The 16,405-nt window shown below is 43.3% G+C and overlaps 1 protein-coding gene across 5 annotated transcripts in view; it reads right to left on the reverse strand.

The window, feature by feature from the left end:
- Window positions 7,910-16,405, reverse strand: part of AFTPH (aftiphilin) — a 70,983-nt gene continuing 62,487 nt past the window's right edge. For 4 of the 5 annotated variants that reach the window (XR_302431.3, XM_021087452.1, XM_003481201.4 and 1 more), the window contains one exon: window positions 7,910-9,047. Coding sequence is in view for 4 of the 5 variants with exons in the window: in XM_021087452.1 (XP_020943111.1) it covers window positions 8,900-9,047 (148 nt within the window). In the remaining variant the exon portion in view is untranslated. The remainder of the gene's footprint in view (window positions 9,048-16,405) is intronic. The other variant, XM_003481200.4, reaches the window with a different exon arrangement.

Raw genomic sequence — 16,405 nt, forward strand, 5'->3', positions numbered from 1 at the left:
AGGCGTTTTCTTTCCAAACATCTGAAACAGCAAACAGACTGTAAATTAAGAGGGAGTTACAAGATAGTAGCCGAAGGGAAACACCGCCTCCCCGCTCTCTGGTTGTGGCTGGTGCTGCTCTGACGAGACCCAGGCAGCAGAGAAAGGGGATTAACCAGGCGGTGGTGGGGGTGGGGGTGGGGGATGGGTGCCAGGGACGACGTTTAAACCTCTTCCTTGAGCCAAGGGGGACCAGTTTATTCTAACAGGAGGCGAAACCTGGTCTGTGTCTTCGCTTGAGCCAGTGAGTTAGTGATTCCCACCCAGATCAAAGTTCGGGCTCCCAAAGCAACTCAGTGAAAATAAAGTGAAACAAATTAGAAGCCACTCAAACCGGGCTTCCTGTGACCGAAGCATGAAGCCAGGAGTTAGCTGGACGGTCCTCGAGTCACACTTCTCTGCTCCTGCTGAGCAAAAATACTGCTTTCGGTCGGATGTCTCCATTCAGCTGAGGCTTGAATTCATAGTGGGAGGAGAGCTGTCTCTGGCAGTAATCCTGCTGGATTTGGGGTGCTGGGGTCCTGATGGGGGGCTCGGGCCCAGAGCTGAAAAGTCAAGAGCAGTCCTCCTACCATGACCACACCACCTCCTGCCCCAACTCAGAAGTCCTCCCTTGGGAACAGAACAGAAAAACAGGGGTGGAGTAGGGACACTGAAGGCCAATGGCTGGCTGGGCAGGCTTGGACATGGAGTCTGCTTCAGGCCCCCTGGTGTCACTGGAGTTCACTATCAGTATGATACCCCATTTCAGGGATATCAAGGTTTGTCTGAGGACCCCTGAGCGTGGTCCTCTGAGACCTTTTGAGCACCCGCAGGCCTTGCTCGGACTTCCCATCACCATCCGCTCAGGGCCCCTGCTGGGGAGAGATCAGGATTCTGGGTTTGGGAATCTCCTCACAGACTCCTGTGCTTCTCAACACTCAGGGCCACCTGGCTGTGTGGGGCTGTGCGGGGCTGTGCCCCAGGATCGGTCGAGACCCCCCCACAGGCAGCCCCTACTTGCTGCTGGCACAAAGCAGGAATTGAGGCCAAACCAAACCAAAGCAGCTTTTGGCAAAATGGAAACCCCCATGGGGTTGGCACTGGTTGCTAAGAACTCGGAGAACTGAGTCAGTGATCAACAGCATAAGGTATTTGGGACTTGAGGCGGGGCTCATAATATTTGCAGGCAAAGCCACAGCACAGATTCTGAAAGGACCCTCCGTGTCCCCGAGGACTCAGCATTAGCTGGTTTAGGAAGCAAACAAAATGAATGTCTGTGCACATGGCGGCCTGGTGCCAGGGACCATGGGCCCAGCCAGAGCCAGACTTGGTCCCTGCTCCCTAGGAGCCATGGCCTGTGAGGGAGAAATGAGCAAACCGGTCCTAGAAAGCAGGGCCACGGGTGTCTTGACCCAGTCATTGTGCTGAGAGACTGATGTGTTGCTGAGAAACATTCTGGTGTTAGACAGATCTGCTTCTAGGTGCTTCTGCTTCCTGGCTGAGTGACTTTGGAGAAGTTACATAACACTCCAAGTCTTGGTTTCCTCCCCAGTACATTGGGGGTAACTACAGTTCTGGTACCTTCTAGGGTTTCCAGGAGGACTCAGATTGAGAGCATGCAAAGCGTGTGCCTGGTACCCGGTGGTGTTCCTACTACCGGGTAGTAGGAAGCTTGTTTGATGACAGTGATGTAAACCTCATATTATCAGAGAAGTTTGCCAACACCCAGGGAGGCTGGAGACCAGCTGTCTGGTGTTGAGGGGAGGGGGGTCCGGAAAGGCTCCCAGAGGGTGATGCTGGCTTTGTGGTGAGGACGAGCATCCCTGGGGGTGGAGGGGCACTTGGGTCCTGACAAGCAGCTGGATGACCCAGCAGAGCCCACCGCCCAGAGGACACAGCCCCCAAGTGCTTTGCGACATGCCAAGGAGTTAAGATTTTGTTGGGAGGGTGACAGGGTACCGGGAGTTTCCAACAGGAGAAGAGCACGCTGCCGTCAGTGGAAGCTTAGATGGGAAGGGAGGCGAGGCGGGCAAGGTCAATGTCACAAAAGAGACTCTGGGGGCCTAAAGACAGAGGAAGTGGGGATTTAGGAGGCCTAATTAGGACCAGCAGGATTAGGGATGAGGAAGGGGAGCAGGCCAAGAGCGAGCATGGAGTTTGAGTTTGGGTGGTTAATGGAGACAGGCCACCAAGACCGGGGTTGGGGCAGGAGGCAGGTGAGAAACCGGCTTTGTGGCGTGTGGGTTTCGGTGTGGCGTCGATGGGGTGTTTGGGTGGGGTTGGCGGGATCAGCACCGTGGTGCAGAGCTTGGAGGAGGGGCAAGGGTGAGGGTGTCAATGAAGAACGTTTGTCACCAGTTTGGACTGAGGAGCCACATGCGACACACTGTGGAGGAGACTGGAGAGGCCCCTTCCTGAGGCAGACTCAGCACTGGTGACATTCTCGCCCCTTGGCCCTTGTGATTTTCGTGACCTTAGTTACTGACCCCCCGGGAGAGAGAGGACAACACAGGAGAGGAGGGTGAGAGTGGTCAAGAGTGAGTCCAGAGATGAAAGCCGAAGGAGCCAATGTCACCGTTTGTTCACAATCTTTTTTTTTTTTTTTTTTTTTTTTTTGTCTTTTTGCTATTTCTTGGGCCGATCCCGTGGCATATGGAGGTTCCCAGGCTAGGGGTTGAATCGAAGCTGTAGCCACCGGCCTACGCCAGAGCCACAGCAACGCTGGATCCGAGCCGCGTCTTCAACCTACACCACAGCTCACGGCAACGCCGGATCCTTAAACCACTGAGCAAGGGCAGGGACCGAACCCACAACCTCATGGTTCCTAGTCGGATTTGTTAACCACTGCGCCATGACGGGAACTCCCATTCACAATCTTATTCAGGGTATAGATAAAGGGACAGTCATCTGGTCTGTAAATCCTGGTTTTGGAAAACTGAAGGGAATTCTTGGAAGAGGTAACTTTAAAATGAAATAAGATATTATTATGTGAAGTGATATGAAAGCTCTCCTCAGAGACAGTCCAGTGAAAAGATAAGGTGACGGGCAAGTGAGGCATGAGATGCACATGGGCAACCCCAGCGTTGTGGGCGAAGGTGGACTTTTGACTCACTGTCAGGAAGACAACTTTTGTGCTTACCAGGAGCCTTTTTAGCTGCATCTCCAGTGATGGAATACTGACCTGGACGAGTGATGAGAGTGCAGCCTTATTTACTGAGCGCTTACTCTGTGCCAGTGACTCTATGGCTCATCCCCATGTAATCTTCCATCCTGAGTAGAAGTCATTTTATTTCCTACTAGTTTTGTCACCCTTGAGCTTCTTGCAGAAATTTCCTGTAGGAGTTTTCAAGCTGGACAAGAGGTTGGAGATCATCTGTCAAAATGCTCAGGATGCCTGTGAATTGTCACAGGCAGGACGTGACAGATTCGGCAAGGCTTTGAGTGTCCTTAGGCTTCATGGGTGGGATGGGGAAATCTGGGTGTTGCTGTCCTGGGAAGACATCACCGAGTCTTCCTGGAGCTCTGCCAGTGGCAGGGATTTGTACTGGTCAACATCTGTGTCGGTGATTCGGTGATTCGGTGATTCGTGTCACAAAGGTTATTTATTAATCTGTGGATGACGAAGTGGAGGAGGGAGAGATTACCTGCTAGTAGGTATGATTAAGATTTGGTGATGGAGGTCCCCTGTGGCCCAGTGGGTTAAAGATTTGGCATTGTCCCTGCAGTGGTTTGGTTTCAATCCCTGGCCTGGGAACTTCCACATGCCACGGGTGCAGCCAAAAAAAAACCCAAAGAAACAAAAAAACAAAAAAACCCAAAAAGCAAAACAAAAACTCCCCAAGATGAAAACCAAACCAAACCAAACATAAAGAAGATTTGATGATCTGGACAGGCTGACATGATTATCCCAAGCTAACAAGATAAAGCTGTAAAAGGACTAATGTAGAACTCTTGTTTTCAGACCTAAAAACTCAAGGACACAATAGATAGAGAAAATCTGGTTTGGCGGCAGTAATGGGGAAAAGGCTGTTTACATTATATAAAGAGCCAATGTTGGTCCCATACACAGTAATGCCATCACTGGCTACATTTAAAAGAAGTGTCTGAAATAAAATAAATGAGCCCCACCCTAACGACGAAGCAACCTCTAGTCTAGTCTGGGGAGCACGTTTTAAGAGGAACTTTGGTCACCTGGACCAATGTCCAGGGAAGGATGACCTATGTGGGAAAAGCCTGGAAACCATGTCATCATGGGAGACCTGGTAGAAGGAGGGGATAGGCACATGGTCGTGGTCTTCAGGTATTTATGGGAAAGGGCTTGCTTGGGTTTATTCCATGAAGCTTGAGAGGGGAGGACTTGAACCACTAGGAGGTTATAGGGAACCAGGTTTCCACTCAATAGACGTCCTAACCATCTGTTTGGGCCAACAGAGCATATGCAGTAGCGGGAGAGTCTGAGCCCATGTGAGGTCCCTGAAAATGTTCAGGCAAAGGCTGGCCTGGCTGCCCATTCAGAGGAGAGAGGCAGGTGGGTATAAATGAAAAGATCAAGAATCAGGAAGCTGGCTTCAGACCCTGCCTCTGGTTATAGATGGGTAATGTTGCAAAAGCCAATTTCCTTTTCCAGGCTTCAGTGTCTTCAGCTCTGGGAATTTGTCATTGTCTTTCAGCTTTGTGTTAACAAAGGCCACTTTAATCCAATGAAGTCATCTGTAACCTCCCTTCTCCATAGAGGCCAGTGTGTCACTCCTGGACACCGCACCGCTGAAAGACTGAGCTTCCCTGCAACACTGCTCCTGCAAGGAGTTTGCAAAGCTCTGGACCAGATGAACTTCCAGCTCTAAAATTCGGATTCTCTAAGGTTTCTTCCTACTAGCTTTAAATTCTATAGACTCCAATTCCTCATTTTATGCATGAAGTACCTATGGCTTAAGAAAAGAGATTTATCCAAAATCTTACATCTCATTGGTGGCTATATTTAGAACACGAAAATCCCATGTCCCTTCTACCTCACCAGGCTGCTCCCTACTTCTACCCATTTCTCCCAATGGTCCCAGTAAACCTGAGCTGCCCTCTATCAACTCTTTTCCCACTTGGAAAATCACCAGGAAGGCAACAGATTACATCTGAGGCACTTCTGCAGCCAGAGACAATGAAGCTGGAATTTTCTACATGTATTACATTTTAGCTCCATGAACACTGTATGGCTGAGAAGTGAAAAACTGGTGTGACTCAGGCTTCTGATTATCTTACATTATCTGTTCTCTCCTTCCTGACTACTAGAGTCCCTTTTGGGATTTTTAAAATAAAGATATTTTTCCCAGTCTCTCTTACGGCTGGATATGGTAGTGCAACTAAGTTCTGGCCAATATGTTGGAATTAAATACTGTGTAAAGGGAGTTCCCATTGTGGCTCAGTGGTTAACGCATCTGACTAGGAACCATGAGGTTGCAGGTTCCATCCCTGGCCTTGCTCAATGGGTTAAGGACCCGGCGATGCTGTGAGCTGTGGTGTAGGTTGCAGATGCGGCTCGAATCCCGCGTTGCTGTGGCTCTGGCGTAGGCCGGCGGCTACAGCTCCAATTCGGCCCCTAGCCTGGGAACCGCCATATGCCGCAGGAGCGGCCCAGGAAATAGCAGAAAGACTGAAAAAAAAAAAAAAAAAAAAGGAAATACCGTGTATACCTTATGGAAAGTGTCCTTAGTGGGAAGGAGAATGCCTTTTTATGTACCTCCAACACAGAAACGATGTGTTGAGGATGGTGGAACAGGGTGGTAAGAGCTTCCATCTCTGATGAGCTTATGAAGCCTCCTGACCAGCCCCAGACTGTTTCCTCATATTTTATAGGCAAGAAAAACAAACTCCTGATGTTGAAGACACCATTACCATTTTCCATCAACTCTGTCACTGAATGAAGAGAGTATTATTTCATACATCACTAAAAACCACTGCCAACTAAACAACTACCCCATCCAACTGTATGACACATTGCGATTTCAGAGACGTTCAAATGTGACGAAAGTGTAAGTCTTATCACATGAAATACAGTATTTGGTGGTTTTGTTGCAGCCAAACCTAATTAATCCTGATTCGAGAAGCACGAGGAGCAAAAAGATGACAAGTTCTACATAAAGAGCATGGCAATCATGTAGAGGCAAGAATACGTTTCTCTATAAAAGAACGACTCACAGAGAGTAGCGACACATGACTCAATTTGGGCAAGTTTCTCCTGGGCTGGCATGAATTAACCTTGGAATTAGGTATGGCTTTTGGATATGGCCATTAAGAGAGATGAGATTCTAGCAGATGAGTGAGCTGGTTTTAGGATGTCAGACACAAAGCTGATTGCTAAACCAGTCTCTATTGTATGTGATTTAGCTTTTAGTGCCTCAGACTCCTTAGTTTCTTCTCTCCCATTCTGCAGGGTCCTCCTGGTTGACTTTGAGAAAGACAAAGTTTTGGGGAGATGATGCTGAAAAACAAGACAAGCTTGCAGCCAACAAGCTTTCCTGCAGCTGACATTCGCAGGAAGGGACTCGTGGTACTTCCTGCACCAGCCCGGCTATTGCTTTCTAGTACAATTCGAGTTCTGATCTGGTGCAAAGCACTTTTGGTTCTCAGGACTAGAGCCTTAGCCTATGACAATCTATTATTAATGTATCTGTGGTGATTAAAACATCAAAGACCAATACTACACATGAAAGGGAAATCTGGCTTATTGAAAAGTGATTGTAAGATGGACTATTCACTCCGTGTGTCATTAAAGCAGGGTCACTTTCAGGAGAAAGATCTACATGATTACTTTTAAATTACAATGCAATAACTTATTCTAAGTTGTGCTTTCTCCTGTGACTGCTTCTTGAATCTACCAGGACCTCAGAGTCTTTATAGATTTTGCCAACTCTCTGGCTATCATTTATTGATGGTTTCCTCATGTGATAAATGTTTTACATTTATTACTTAACACATCAAGCCCACAGGTAGGTAGTATCGTTCCCACTTTAACAGATAATATAACTAATGCTCAGAAAAGTTAACTTTTTCACAGTGTCACAGGTAATGAATGGGTTCTGAACTTAGATTGACGAAAGCTACCATTACAATTTAGTTGTCATGTGCTATGGAAGAAGCTCTTTAAGTTTCAATTGCTGAAATGTATAAAGGTCTGCTGAGGAATATTTTTATCTTTCCATTCTGAAAGTTCACTGGGCACTGAAGACTTGTGACTATTCTGAAGGAAAGCTTCCCTGAAGAAGAAAAAAAAAAAAGTTGGGGAAATGGTGGGAGATGGACTGGATAAGCATCGTTGGTCTAGGCCTTACTTCAATTATACTCAGCAACTGTTCCAATGGCCCGTGTAATAATCTGGCAACAGAGGACTCACTGCCAATGACAGAAGTGCAAAAGAGTTCCAATGGATCATTCCCATGGCTGATGAGGGAGACTGCTGTGGGCTGACTGCCTCATCTAATGAAATATATATATCATGTGACTTTTTGCTGAAGCAGTATCTAACCTAATATTTAAAAATTACTTTTAAGAAATTTTCTGCTCACTTTAATTTCATGCATATATTTTTTGGGAAGAAAAAAAAAATCCCTACAAATCTCTTAACCAACTTGGCCAATTCTGATGAAGATACATTATAATGAGTCATGGGAATTTCTTGTATGATCTCATGTTCTACATAAAAAATAGTTCAGCTACTAAAAGGATTGATTCCAATTCTTATGGGTGAGATTCTAATTCTTCTTAGTTTTAATACAGTGGAATGGAAGCCCTACCAAATCATTTTCTCTGGATTGAAACTCATTAGGAGGAAATAAAACTTAATGTCCAAATTCGTTACCTTTTCCCTCAGATACCAAAGTACAGACGCCAGGCTAAATTTCTTTTAAAGTATTTTATTTTTGTGTAAGCTAAAAGGAAATTTACACACTGAAATCTCAAAAGACCTTGGGCATGCACATTAACCTTGTTAGAGGTTCTTCTACATGTCTCTCTCTTTTTTCCATAGGAATTTCCCCAAACATTTAAAACCCATAGTTTTTACTGTATATACAGCCTAAACCATAGCAATCTATGATTATGTCATTTTACACTGTGCAAAATCCTCAAAAAATAGTGGTATGGTAGAACAAAAAAAAATCAGTAACAAGTAAATTTCATTGTAAGACATTCATATAATTTGGTCCTTCTCAAAACCAAACTGATTTAAAACAGACACAATCTCGTTAAACCCCTCCAATCAAATTCTGACAATGATCCATAACCTATAACAAGAGAGCAGTCGATGAAGTACCTTGCAAAAGGTCAAAGAGCAGAAGGCCAGATTGAAAAGATTAAAAAAGAGCACAAAAAATGGTAACAAAAGCCAGATCTGAAACAAACCCACCACACATAAATTTAAAAAAAAAAATGAAATGGGGACATAGAGCTTATTTATGATAGCAAAAGTAATTCAACATAGGATATGAAAAATTAATAGGACAGTCAATGCAATCTGAAAAAACTGAAAGGGATTTCAGACAGTGGAGATTTGAGTTTTTAATTTTCTTTTTTTTATTTCAAAAGTTTTGTAAGAAGGACACCACCAGTGTATTTCACAAAGACATAAATGTATACACCCCAGCAACACAAAAAGAATAAATCTTCAAAAATGTTCACCCCCGATTATTTACATTTGTTTCTAATATAAATTTACGACTTCAGTATGTAAATAAATATACATTACTATGTATACCTTTCTAGTGCGGCTTACCAACAAATCAGCTGAACTTGAGTTTCTTTTTTTTTTTTAATTAGAGCAGGTATGCTTTTGATGGTAGGGAAGGGTGGAGAGAAGGGAAAGCAACTGATAGTGTCCACTTCACACCAGTTATCCGTCTGCCTTCTCTTGGGAGCCTGTGGAAGGTGTCAAGGTGGCGGGGAACATCAACACCTTGGCATGCATGAACGTCAGGTCGGGAAGGCTGGCGATCACCTTGATGGCTTCCTCACTCAGGTGCTCTTCTCTTTTCGGTTTCCTGTTGACAAATGAAAAAAAAAGGAAGGGTGTTCACGTGACTTTGCTGTAAGCCAAATGGGATAAAAATCTACTCCCAGGGTAGGGAGCCATGGTGGGGACCTGACTACCTTTTCCTCCGCCAGTTCCTGACCTCGAGTGCTTCCTGTGCTAGAGGCCAAATTTCTTACGAAGATTCACACCAAATTTAATTCATTTAATTTAGTTGGGCTTGTATATAGAGACATTCGCATACAGCTGTGTACAGCTCACAGCTGCTTAAGGTTAGAAGCATCTACCCAGGTGCACTTTTAAAATGGTACTAAGCAGAGACATAACGCGAAGACTTAGGAACACTCCGCCCAACTGGATTTCCCCCTGCTCTACCCCAAGAAACTACCAAAGTTACCTCAACATGCGTCTAGCACAAGATCTTGTAAGTCATTTTAACCTCAGGCTTTCTTCATCCCTAAAGGGGAATTCCAGGACAGAAAGCCCTCAGCTCAAAAATACTCAGCCTCTGCCCCACCGGGGTGCAGCTGGCAGGTTCCGAGGGGCCAACACGAGGGCCAGCTGCTGATGCAGAGAATGTACACAGGCAGGAAGGACTCAGGAAGAGGAGACATCTCAAAATCCAATGGGTCCTGTAGATGAAGTGCCCCTAAGGTAACAAGTGGGCAGTGTGGGGCTGAGCACGGCAGGTGAGCCACAGAAAATGCCAACTGAGCCTCAAATGTGGCTCAAATTGGGTACCTAACTGTAATCCAATCTTTATTTTTTCCAGGTGTTAAGTACACTGAAAGAATAGCTGCAGTCATAGGTATTAATTTTAGACCAAAGTTCATTTAAAATCGTTGACTCTAAAAGGCTCAATTTCCCTTTCATGGTAAAGGATAGCTGGTAATCTGTTAGGTGTGACCCAAGTTATTTCTTCCACCTAAATATTCTTTGTCCTTTAGGATGAGCAGCAGGAACTCAGGAGATGAAACAAGAGAGGAAACATAGATGCAGGCTTTTATTTTTATTTTTAAAAAAAGTTTTATTGAAATATAGTTGATTTGCAATGTCACGATAATTTCTGCTGTACATCAAAGTGATTCAGTTATACGTAAGAACACATCCATTCTTTTCTTTACCCCTCCTTTTCAAGGGCACACCTGCAGCGCATGGAAGTTCCTGGGCCAGGGGTTGAATTGGAGCTGCAGCTGCCGGCCTACGCCACAGCCACAGGAACACCAGATCCAAGCTGCACCTGCAACCTACGCCACAGCTTGAGGCAACACTGGATCCTGAACCCACTGAGCCAGGCCAGGGATTGAACCTGAATTCTCATGGACACTATGTCAGGTTCTTAACCCGCTAAGCCACAGCAGGAGTTCCCACACATCCACTCATTTTCTGATTCTTTTCCCATCTAGATTATCACAGAATATTGGGTGGAGTTCCCTGTGCTATAAAAATAGCAGGTCCCTGTTAGGCCTTTATTTTATACTTGGACTTTTCTGTTGTTACCACTTGAGTTCAGGTTGAAATAAAGAGTTTATAGAACAAATGAAAACTCAAACTTCAGACTTTTAGGGCACAAGTCCATCAATGTGGGGGGATATCAGCTTCAGGCACACTGAACCCATCGGCAGATCAACCGATACTGAACTCAGTTTCAGGGTTTCTCAGAAGAGTAGAATAGCACTCTAACATTTTCCCGATTGAAATCTGCAATTTTAATTGTACTTAAATGGTAGCAAAACTATTTAGGCAGATGTTTGATGGGAAATTGACTATATACATCATTCCGAAGTAAAACCATATGGTTCACTTTTTTTAGGCTCAAAGTGAAAGACTGGAAGAGTACATGGCAAAGGGCAGCCTCTCACCAGTGGTCAATCTTAGCATCACTCATGTTGTCAACCAGATGTAGTGTGTCTTTTGATGCAACGCAACACCTATGATGTAGTTTAGCCAAAATGTTTTGCTTGAATCCATCAAACTCTTAGATGTAATGTCCAGTTTACAGGAAATAAGGGGAATAGAGAAACATTTAAAAACTACTTGAAGGAAGCAAATGGGCAAATCCAGGATGTTCTACGGACAACTGGACCAATCTTTCAATAACTAGTGTTATTAAACTGAACAGGAAACAAAAGGGATAGGGGTAGATATGTTAGGTTGAAAGTAATGTAGCCGTATCAGCCAGGAACAGTAGCCCTAGAATGGATATTGGCTTGGAGAAAGCAGAGAGAAAAGACATTGTCAGGGAATTTGAATACATATAGCTTGGGTGTTAGATGAAATGAAAATTTACTGAAATCGACAGATGGAGATCACTGACTGCAAGAGTAGGCTCAGTTCCGTATGGACTATAAAATCTCATTTTTGGTTAAAAAAACCACCCATATGTGTATATCTGCAAAGATAAAAGATGTGAAAGAATATGCACTAAGGAGTTACAGAATGATCTGATTGGTAAGAATGTGATACTTGAATTAAAAATTTTTTTATCTAGAGTTCCCGTTGTGGTGCAGCAGAAACAAATCTGACTAGGAACCATGAGGTTTCGGGTTCAATCCCTGGCCTCATTCAGTGGGTTAAGGACGTGGCATTGCCGTGAGCTGTGGTATAGGTCGCAAACACAGCTCAGGCTTGGATCCAGCGTTGCTGTGCCTGTGGGGTAGGCTGGCAGCTGCAACTCCGATTTGACCCCTAGCCTGGGAATCTCCATATGCTGTGAGTGTGGCCCTAAAAAGAGAAAAAAAAAAAAAAATTTGTATTTTTCTATCTTTACACTCTTACTGCCGCTGTAAAAATAAAAAGCTATTAAAGGAGTTCCTCCATGAGGTTGCGGGTTCGGTCCCTGCCCTTGCTCAGTGGGTTAAGGATTCGGCGTTGCCGTGAGCTGTGGTGTAGGTTGCAGACGCGGCTCGGATCCTGCGTTGCTGTGGCTGTGGCGTAGGCCGGTGGCTACAGCTCCGATTGGACCCCTAGCCTGGGAACCTCCATATGCTGCAGGAGCGGCCCAAGAAATAGCAACAACAACAACAACAACAACAACAACAACAACAACAACAACAAAAAGGAGTTCCTGCTGTGGTATAGTGGGTTAAGAGTCTGACTGCAGCGGCTTGGGTTGCTGCAGAAGTGCAGATTTGATCCCCACGACGGTGCAGTGGGTTAAAGGATCCATTGTTGATGGAGCTGTGGCACAGGTCGCAACTGTGGCTCAGATTCAGTCCCTGATTTGGGAACCTCCATATGCCACAGGTGCAGCCATTAAAAAAAAAAAAAAAAAAAAAAAAAAAAGGTATGAAAAATAGTAACAAATAGGGAGTTCCTGTCGTGGCACAGTGGTTAACGAATCCGACTAGGAACCATGAGGTTGTGGGTTCAATCCCTGGCCTCACTCAGTGGGTTGAGGATCCAGCATTGCTGTGAGCTGTGGTGTAGGTCTTGGATCTGGTGTTGCTGTGGCTGTGGCATAGGCCAATGGCAACAGCTCCGATTCGACTCCTCCCTGGGAACCTCCATATGCTGTGGGTGCAGCCCTAAAAAGACAAAAGACAAAAAAAAAAAAAAGTTTACATAGTTCATAGTTCTGTAGACACTGCATTGGTGTGACTAGCTTTTTTTTTTTTTTTTTTTTTTAAGAACATAAGAAAGAATAAAACACTTGAGAATTTGAAAACAAAAAGTTGCATCACGACCTTTCCTCAAAGCCAAAGGCAGTGACCTAATTTTGATTTACTTTACTTTCTCTCTAGTTAAGACTTACCCTTTTGGCCAATGCAATACAATTAAGAGTCCAGAAATAAACCCATACATTTATGGTTAAACCGATTTTCAACAAGAAGGAAATGGGAAAGAACAGTTTTTTCAACAACTAGTGCTGGTAACAACTGCATATTCACATGCAAAAGAATGAAGTTGGACCCCTATCTTATACCATATTCAACAATTAATTCACAGTGGATCAAAGGCCTAAATGTAAGAGTTGAAACTACAAAACTCTTAGAAGAAAACTTAGGTATAAATCTTCCTGACCTTGTAGGCAAGAGTTTCTTAGATATGACACCCAAGGCACAAGCAATTAAAGAAATATATATATATATTTAAATTGGATTTCATTAAAATTAAGAAACTTTTGTGTTTCAAAGGACACAAATCAAGGAAGTGAAAAAACAACCTGCAGAATGAGGTAAAATAATTGCAAATCATATATTTGATAAAGGTCTAGTACATAGAATATATAAAGAATAGGGAGTGACTGCTAATGGGTATGGGGTTTCTTTTCAAGGTGATATAAATTTTCTGGAATTAGAGTGGTGATGGTTGCACAATCTTGTGAATATACTAAATGCCAGTGAACTGTGCACTCGAAAAGGGTGAATTTGTATATTTTTAATCAAAAAAAATTTTTTTTGCCATGCCCATGGCATGCAGAAGTTCCCAGACCAGGGATTACACCTATGCCACAGCAGTGACCCAAGCCACAGCAGTGACAATGCCAGATCCTTAACCACTAGGCAGGCCATCAGGGAATTCCAAGAAGGGTGAATTTCATGGTGTGTAAATTATATCTCAGTTAAAAGGGCCCCCCCCCCAAAAAAAAAGAAAGAAAAAGAAAAAAGATTGTATCCTTTTTGGCACTAGCCCACTGACTTGTATAAGCTTCAGTTAGAGGTCTCTGGCTACTAACTAGCTGGCCACTCACTGATTTAAGATTAGGAAGTAATTTTTCTCTGTATTAGAAAAGCTAAGCAAGAAGGTGAACCTATTTTAAAACTAAGAACTTGCTTTTCTTTAAAAATAAGAAGTCACTTTCACAACCTATGTTTAGAGAGAGTACTTTCTTCTACATATGCAAAGATATTTGGAAAAGAGTGTGGGATATATTGTTTGCTATATGTTGATTTTCTTCTACCCAGAGCACTGTTTCTTAACCTACATGCATTTGCACTCAATCTTCTGCGTATGCGTTGTCAAGAGCCAAGATTTCGCTGAGGTTTACACTCCGTATTTTAATTTTATTCAAAAACACAAAGAAAAATGAAACAAAACCTAAAACGACAAAGATACTTAAAATTCTTTCTCAAACTATGCTCCCCTTTCTCTTCCCCCAACAAGTGAGACTCATTCATGGGGACCCTTTACAGTATTACCTTCTAATTGTAAGACTTGTGGATATTTGCACTTTTTTTTTTTTTTTTTTTTTTAGGGCTGCACCAGTGGCACATGGAGGTTCCCAGGCTAGGGGTCTAATTGGAGCTACAGCTGTTGGCCTACACTACAGCGAGATCCGAGCTGCATCTGCTACCTATGCCACAGCTCACAGCAATGCTGGATCCTTAACCCGCTGAGTGAGGCCAGGGATCGAACCTGCAACATCATGGTTCCTAGTCAGATTCGTTTCCTCTGTACCATGACGGGAACTCCAGCACTTCTATATTTTAAACAGTTAATTCCTCAAACAGCAAAGTTGGCAACTTGTTTTCTTTCCAATTTATGGTGTGTTTTACTACGAAGCTGGATGGGTACTAGAGACCAATTCAATGCAGTTACAACACTGACCCTAGGACACACACTACAGTTTTAGTTCATTTCATAATAGTACAAAATAAGAAAAAAAAATGAAAATAACTATCAAAGTGACAGGAATTGGAAAAGTGCCCCAGTGTAGAGAATATTTCAAAGTTAGTTGAAAAGTTAGAACAAGCAAGTTATCAATGTGGCTTAGAGCTCCTCCTAATGGCACAAAGAATGAATTCTCATCTCAGGGACTTTCAACATTACTGTAGTTCATTCAGTGATACTGCAGAGGCGAAAGAGGGCTGTCCTTAGAAAAGGCTGTCCTGAAAAGAGCATGGGAAAAAGCCCAAACAATAAAAGCATCAGGGTTTTTTCTGGTTAGTTTTTTTCTAAGGTTATTAGCTTTTGGTTAACATAGGTAGGAAAAAATACATGAGAAATTTGTATGAGAAAAACTTTAATTTGAAAATATGATTTATTTGGAAAGACAAAAACTAGAAAACAAGCAAAAAAAATATACACTAGTTTCATTTACAAGCAGGTTCACCTAACAGGGGCCTTTAAGACTGCCAAGTAGTGTTACTACAAAGGAACAGAGGTGATGAGAACAAGGGAGAGAATCTGTGGATAAATAAGGACATGCAGACTACAAACCTACTTCTGGGAAAGGTTAGGGGTAGCCTTAGTTGTAAAAAAATAATGATGGCTTTTAATAATTATAAATATCAATGGTATTAATAATACATATCTGTTGAATGGATACTTACACACACAATACATTGTAAAAGGCAATGTGAGAGTCAAGCAAAAGTTTTGAGACAGGTTAAGTATATTTACTGGGTAAAGAAAAAAAAGCAGTCTTTAACGGATAATTTTCTGCAGAAGAATTGATTTAAAAGATAAATCTGAATTTGACAAGTGAGTAGAATGTATTTATTCAGGAGAAATAAGTGTAATATCTCTGCCAAAGGGCAAATAGCAGGTAAATACTTTCATTTTAAAATGCTGATGAGTCATGGATTTGGGACAGCAGAGTTGGAATGTCAGTCAACCAGTATTTGCTCCTGCAGTAGTGACCTCCTAATTTGTAATGATTACTTCTTATTAAGAACTGTCTTATACTTATGGCTAACATGTCAAAGCAATGGATTATCCCAGTGCTTAATGATATAAAACTCAAGGCTTCCTGTACCACGAAGCCCAAATGACATACCTTTTATCTGAGAAAACTGTTTTTCTAAAGGCCGTAACCCTGAAGGGTCTCCCAGAAAGCTTGCTAAAGCAAGCCTTGTCAACCCAAATCAGAGGTGCTGCATATTAGCAAAAATATAGGAAATCAAACAGTGGCCACCCCTTACTCTATCTTAGCCCAGAAGTGAGAGGATTAGCCCAGGTGACTCTGGGAGTATGAAACCAGGTTCCCAAAGATGATCATCTCAGCAGTTATGAAAGAAAAGGAAGAATGTTTCTGCAGTAGCTTTTGATCTCAATTCTTCTTCTTCTTTTTTTTTTTTTTTTTTTGCTTTTCAGGGCGGCACTTGAGGCATAATGGAGTTCCTGGGCTAGGAGTTGAATCACAGCTGTAGCTGCCGGCCTATGCCACAGCCACAGCAATGCAGGATCCAAGTCTCGTCTGTGACCTACACCACAGTTCACGGCAACACTGGATTCTTAACCCACTGAGCAAGGCCAGGGATCGAACCTGAGCCCTCATGGATGCTAGTCAGATTTGTTAACTGCTGAGCCATGACGGGAACTCCCAATCTCAATTCTTTAATCAGAGTCTTCTCTCCAAAGTTGGGTATAGGAGTAGGGAAAGAGAGAAAACCATGTCAACCCTTTCTGGTCTCTCATGAAATA

This window comes from Sus scrofa, chromosome 3 (genome assembly GCF_000003025.6).
Source record: "Sus scrofa isolate TJ Tabasco breed Duroc chromosome 3, Sscrofa11.1, whole genome shotgun sequence".
NCBI lineage: Eukaryota > Metazoa > Chordata > Mammalia > Artiodactyla > Suidae > Sus > Sus scrofa.